The 6,202-nt window shown below is 38.9% G+C and overlaps 1 protein-coding gene across 1 annotated transcript; it reads left to right on the top strand.

Moving 5' to 3' along the window:
• Positions 1-1,264: 1,264 nt before the first annotated feature.
• LOC145419385 (uncharacterized) lies at positions 1,265-6,104 on the top strand. The gene is made up of 9 exons (XM_080308399.1): positions 1,265-1,444; positions 2,354-2,394; positions 2,689-2,847; positions 2,936-3,073; positions 4,345-4,587; positions 4,671-4,739; positions 4,835-4,971; positions 5,097-5,161; positions 5,379-6,104. The coding sequence occupies exons 2-9, from the start codon at positions 2,367-2,369 to the stop codon at positions 5,452-5,454; spliced, it is 915 nt and encodes a 304-aa protein (XP_080164525.1). The 5' UTR covers positions 1,265-1,444; positions 2,354-2,366; the 3' UTR covers positions 5,455-6,104.
• The last annotated feature ends 98 nt before the right edge of the window (positions 6,105-6,202 follow it).

A 6,202-nucleotide genomic window follows, 5' to 3' on the forward strand; every position in this document is an offset into this window, starting at 1 on the left:
AAATTTTTGGAAGCAACTTTAGTCAAATAATAGCAAAAGTAAAAACATTTCTTCCAGCAGAAACAAACAAAATAGATGAATTCCTTACAAACATCCAAACGGACAGTTTTTAAGTTATTTATTAGTTCAGGGCAAATATCGGGAAAGAATTGCATTAAAATAAAATGAGGTAACCTTTGAGCTTCTTCAGCAGGGGGCACCATACTCCACATCTGCTCTGACAAAACTCATTTCATGGCTGCTGATGTGCACAGTCTGATGTGTTAATCTGTCAAAGAAGTGAAGGTTTGAAGGATTTATATCCATCTATCACCAACATACCTGGAGGAAAAATGTTTGTGTTGTGTCTGAATAGAAGAAAATGGACCAGTTTCTACTGATGAGTCCTGCTTTAACTTTTATTATGACATCTGTACCTGAGCTATACATTTGGAGGCAGCAGGTGCTGTTAAACAGGCCTTTGTGTGTTTTATCTTTGTGTCTCACAGATGGGTGATCGTCAACAATCAGGTGAAGGTGTGCACCACAGAGACCTATGATAGCTCTCCCTCTACTGCAGGCTGAATGAGGTGATATTTGTCTTTAAATCCTCTGATTACAAACCTCAGGTCTGGTCAGAGAGCAGGTTCAGTTTGTTTCCTGGGCCTTGCTGAGTAAAACTGAGAACCACCTGAGATTTTGTCAGACATCTGTTCAAGTTTAACTCACAAATAATTTCAGAAAACCAACAAGACCCACAGCTGCTTCGGGTCCTCTCTGCTTTTATTGGACGATTGGAGTTTGGTGTCATCACTTCAGTCTGACGCCTCCTCCTCCTCTGCCTGTTAGTGTGAGGAAATAAGACAAAGAAAGACTTTAACATCCACAGTGAGAGAAAATGTCATTTAATGAAAAAGAACTAATGTCTGTCAAAAAAGAAAAAAAAACAGCAAATCAGCTCGTTTACCTTCAGTTTCTTTTATTTTGAAAACAAATACTTTGTTACTTCTGCTGTGATGAATAAATATTGGTCTCTTTTTAATACTCCGTGTTCTTTCTATTCTTCCTATTATGACTTCTCTGTTTAGTTCCAAGTTATTTTCACTTCTCTGTTACAGGAATCATTGTGGATCCATGAGTATAATCTGACTGAGTGTGTGCAGCTGAGCTTTTTTTAAGTCACTGTGCAGAACTTTCTTTAGCTTCTTGTAAGAACTGCACTGAGTAGAAAATGCCAGGCCTAGATTGCAGGAAAGTAGACCTGAGTAGCAAACCCACAAAGATCTGGGGTTTGCAGTGGCCTACAACTTTCCAGAGTGCAGCTCTCTCTTCAGATGTCTTCCGCCTTCTACACTTTTGCATCCTTGAGCTCTTGTTTTCAGTGAAGTGAAGCACGGAGAGGATGAAGAAAGATTTTTGCCTTCAATAACTGAACTAAAAGACACACAATCTGCTCAAAATTAAGGTAAGAGCTCAACTCACATTTTAAAGTTGGGTTTTATGTTTCAGAATAAATAGTAAGGAGTTAACTCGACTATCCCGGAAACTTTCTGTTTGCTCCGTAATGGAGTTCAAAGTTACTGCAGAGGCACCAGTTTAAGAGCAAATATAGATTAAATGTTTTAAGTGTTTCAGAAATTGTTGTTTGTACGGAGTCGAAGTTAAAGTCTTTTAAACAAACCTGAAGAAAAAATGTGCTGAAGTTTGTTTCTGAGCCTTTGATGTGTACGATCATGTTAATTTAATAGGCTTAAAGATTCGTTAACCTGTGAGTTTAATTCTGTGGTTCAGTCACTGAGATTTAATTTTTCAAATGAGGCTCACAGAGTTAAGTTTAAAACTGAGCTTTAACTTTTTAAATTTTTGGCGTGATTAAAGCAGCTTATGTGGAGGCAGCAAGTGTTAAAATTCATTTTGATGCTAGTTAATTGGACACAATGATCTCAGTTGAGCTGTTTTTTTTAGGAGAATTAATATACACGTCACTTGAGTGGAAACAAATTTATATTTTTCTTCTTAAAACTTCTCATTTCTGATGAGCAGTCAGGTAAAGTTACAGCAGATTTACAGGAAACACCTTCACATGAGCTGTTGGTGAGATTAAATTAAAGAGCCACAAGAAATGTTTGACTTTCTCAGTGACACTCTTTTTCACTTTTTAAGTCCAACACTGAGTTTTATTGTTTTTAACATGCGACACAGAGAGAGGACGGAAACAGAGCGAGGGCTTGGTGGTTTCTCTGTAAAGTGTTCATGTGAAGAAGAATCTCTCTGTGGCTGTGTGTGAAATGAAAGTGTTCACGTTTAATTAGTTTTCTTGTTATGATGTCGTGTTAACAGTAATGTTCATTTGTGTTTTATTTTAAACCCTCAGGTCGACTTTCAGAATGAAGGTGATTGTGTTGTTTGTGTTTGGTGAGTGAATATACTTGTGAAGACAATATTGTGAATAATACTTTAAAATACTGCACACACATGTTGTGGATGGTGTGTAACCTCATGTTTAATCAAACTGAAAAATCTTCTATAAATATGGTTGAAGTGGTGTTTTAATCATCTCAGGTTCTTTAATGTCACTGCACAAGTTTACGACGACATACAGAGAATATGACTGGTTTTGTCTCCATGTGGAGACGTTTCTTATATCCTCCTTTAAATACACATTAATACAAGATGCGTATATATTTACTGTGATTGTCTTCTTTTCAGTGCTGGGTGCACTCTCTGCTGCAGGTGAAGATTTCTTTGCAAAAGTCAGGGAGAAAGTCACATTGAAGTGTGGGGTCAGCAGCTACACACGCTCTCTGCAGTGGCATCATGGAAATGACTTTCTTCATGGTGTTGATCAGAGAGGCTTCCCTCGCAAAGGTACTTTAGGATCTCAGAATGCTTAACAGTTAACATCAGTATATGATGATTACATTATATTAGAACATATTTTTATTTTCTGTGTTAGGCAATGCTGAACTTGTGCAGAGGTCAGTCGTGAGACAGACGAATCTGGAAATCTCCAGTGTGAGAGAAACAGATGCTGGACAGTTCAAATGTTCGGCAGATGGGACACGTCATGAACATTCACTTTCTGTGTTCTCAGGTAAACAGCAGACCCTGAAAAATATACAATTACAAATAAATGCTCATATTTATTGGAACAGTGATGGTTTTAACATATTAGGACAGTTATGGTTTTGTTTTCTGGATCCTTTCATGTTACACTGATAATCAGGTTAATAAAAACATCACTGCTGTGAAATGAGGGGAAATTAGTTTAATGTGACTGATGGTTCTGTTACTATAACAGGTAAAAGGATATACAACAAAGATATACAACGTATTTCTTACACACTATGTTTTGCACTCACATTAGACAATTCAAAGCAGCAGAGACCAAAATCCAGATTATACTATTGAAAAATCAAGCTCAGAGTACTACATTCCCTTAATTCAACTTAATCCTCTCCCAGTCAGCCTTCAACATCTTTAAATAAGTAAGTAAAGTTTATTAATTAAGCGCTTTTCAAAGACAGGCCGTCACAAAGCGTTGTACACAAAGATTAAAATAAACAGAAAGTTACGTCACAGAATTTTCAATATACACAATATTAAAGTTTAATAGTAAATAAAAATGTAAAATTTAAAAAGCGTTGATCAACAGAAGGCTTGTTTAAAAAGATACGTTTTAAATGCTTTTTAAAGGATACCATAGAGTCAGCCAAACGTAGTTGTGGTGTAAACTGTTCCACAGACTGAAAGGCTCTGTCCTCTTTCAGACGTGTACGGGGAACAACCTCTTTAACAAACTCTGTTGTACAGGCAGCTTTCCTTGTTTGATGTCTCTAATCCCAACGTGGGACACCACTGAACAGGAGATGAGCCACGGGGTGGGCAGGACCACCACAGTCTTAAGTTCTTGTTTTTTGTTTTTTTTTTAGTGAACGGCTGCTTAAACAAAAAAGCTTATGCTGTGTTTCTATATGACACTGATGCCCGCAAATTATGACAGTTAGGGACAAAAAAAATACAATTTGGTCAACACTAATTTGTAGTAAAGGAAAAGGACACAAACATCAGCTTGTGACATAATAAACAGTCCAGTCCACTAGCTGGGTCACTACTTATTACAATCCCTCTACAGTTAAATGGTTATCTATGATATTTTCATATCACCAAAAATGTTACAATGTGTGAAAGAGTTACCACATTTCCTTTAATACTTAGTGTAATATGCTCTCATTCTTTTCCTCTCATGTTATAAAGCTTTGTCATGTGTGTAGTGAGTTTGGATGAAGCACCTTGTTCAGCATGGTCTCCTTTCTCTTTGTGATTCTCATGTATCTGTTGTTGTCCGTCTGTTCTCCTTCTCAGTTTCGGTCTCCGTCAAACCCTCTGCTGTTCTCAAGCCGAACGATGAGGCAACGCTCCAGTGTGAGGTGAAAGGTCAGCCCCAAGGATGTGAAGTGAAGTGGCAGAGTCCAAATGCAGATTCTCCCACAGATTCATCAACAGTTCAACTGAAACCTGTAACAAGCTCACATAACGGGGCCTGGCAGTGTATCGTCACCTGTGGCAGCAATACATTTAGTGAGCGTCTGAGCATCACAGTACAAGGTAATACACAGGCACTAGGAATGAAGACCTTTGTGTGCATATGTGGTCAAAGAAACATAAAGATGTGTGTTTTTGTTCTTCAGAGCCTCCAACTACAACAAAGTCTCCACCCAAACCGAATGGCAAGAGTGAGAAAACCTGCGACACAAACTGTGGGTACAGTTTATCACGACTTCTGCTCACAGAGATCCTTCACTGAATGTGTATCTGACACTTTTAATGCTTCAATAATCTGTTTGGCTTTCAGGCGGTAACGATGATGCTTCACCGAGGCTGTTGGGGCTCGCCTGGTGGGTGTGGGTTGCCATTGGTGTTGGCTGCCTGGTTGCGATTCTCCTGATGGTTTGTGTCATAGTCTTGTGCGTGAGAGTCAAAAGAAGGAAGGTGAGTGAGGAGATCCATTCATCACATCTTTATGTGGTGCTGTGATGACTGAAGATGAAACAAAGAAGAATGGCTCTCTGTAGCAAACAAAAAATGCATTTTTTTTCTTCTCTTGTTTTTTATAGAAGAGATTTCTGAAGATGAAGGGCCAACAACGACCCAGGCATAAGAAATACTGCCAGTGTGACCAGTAAATGTTCTTATATTACTCCAGTCTCATAAAAAAAATCCCCTTTTACCCCCACTTCAGCGATCTCTCTTCACTTTACAGATGCTTTCTAATAGACTCTATTCACTTTATACGAATGACTGTTTGACCTTCATTTTCACAGTGGCTTTTACCGAGTGCTCCATTATTATGTTGTAATTAGTGTGAAAACTTCTCCTCTTTGCTCTCTTTATCACAGCCCAACAGCTGCAGCAAAACCGAAGCAAGGACGCCGGAGAGAGAAGCCATCAGCCCTCCCTCTGCACCCCGCCTAATGGAGTGACATGAAAGGCAGATTGAAAGGAGGGGAGATGCAGGAGAATAAAGAGTGAAAGAGAGGAGGGGCAAGGAGGAATAGATGGAGATAAGGAGTGAGTGATGGAGAACCCCAGTGCGGACACGGCGTGAATGTAAATTAGGCTTTTAATGCAAATAAAAATTCAATGTAATGATGTAGGAACTTTTTGTGTAGGCGTTCTTTCTGCAAGTATAATTCCCGTCTGAACACTGTTCACCCCTCCACCCCACCTCCACCCCTCTCCATCCACCCACCGGATGTCCTTGGACTCTCCTCCCAAATCCTGTCACCTGACTCCCCACGCTCACCTGCATGTCTCCAGTCAGTGAGCCGTGACATCCTCGGCTGTTTTCTTTGTCAGATTGTCAATCTTCCTCCAAGCTTCTTTTTTATTTTTGTTTTTTTTTGGCCTGTCTGCCTTTTAAGCACAATTGTAACTAAAGATCTGCACTCGTTTTGCCTCAACATTTATACGTCATTTTAAATGTAACGCATTTATCGAGCTGATTAAAGAGAATGTCTTTCTTGTGTTTTTCTGCTCATATGTAAGATATTTCTTTTCTTCTTGTATTGCTTTAAAATCAAATGTTTATTTTTTCCATTCAATAAACTTTTACTTGACGGCAACATTTGCTCATTTATTTCTATCTGCATGTCACAATCACAGGGTCACATAACACCGTCAGACTGCAAATTCGCTGCAAATCCTCAGTGTTAAGTAACAA

This window comes from Astatotilapia calliptera, chromosome 11 (assembly GCF_964374335.1).
Source record: "Astatotilapia calliptera chromosome 11, fAstCal68.1, whole genome shotgun sequence".
NCBI lineage: Eukaryota > Metazoa > Chordata > Actinopteri > Cichliformes > Cichlidae > Astatotilapia > Astatotilapia calliptera.

Coding starts and splice junctions, on each gene's coding strand:
- LOC145419385 (XM_080308399.1), top strand. CDS start 2,367: ATGAAGGTGATTGTGTTGTTTGTGTTTG. Junction 2,395..2,688: donor GATTGTGTTGTTTGTGTTTG/GTGAGTGAATAT, acceptor TCTTCTTTTCAG/TGCTGGGTGCACTCTCTGCT. Junction 4,972..5,096: donor TGAGAGTCAAAAGAAGGAAG/GTGAGTGAGGAG, acceptor TGTTTTTTATAG/AAGAGATTTCTGAAGATGAA.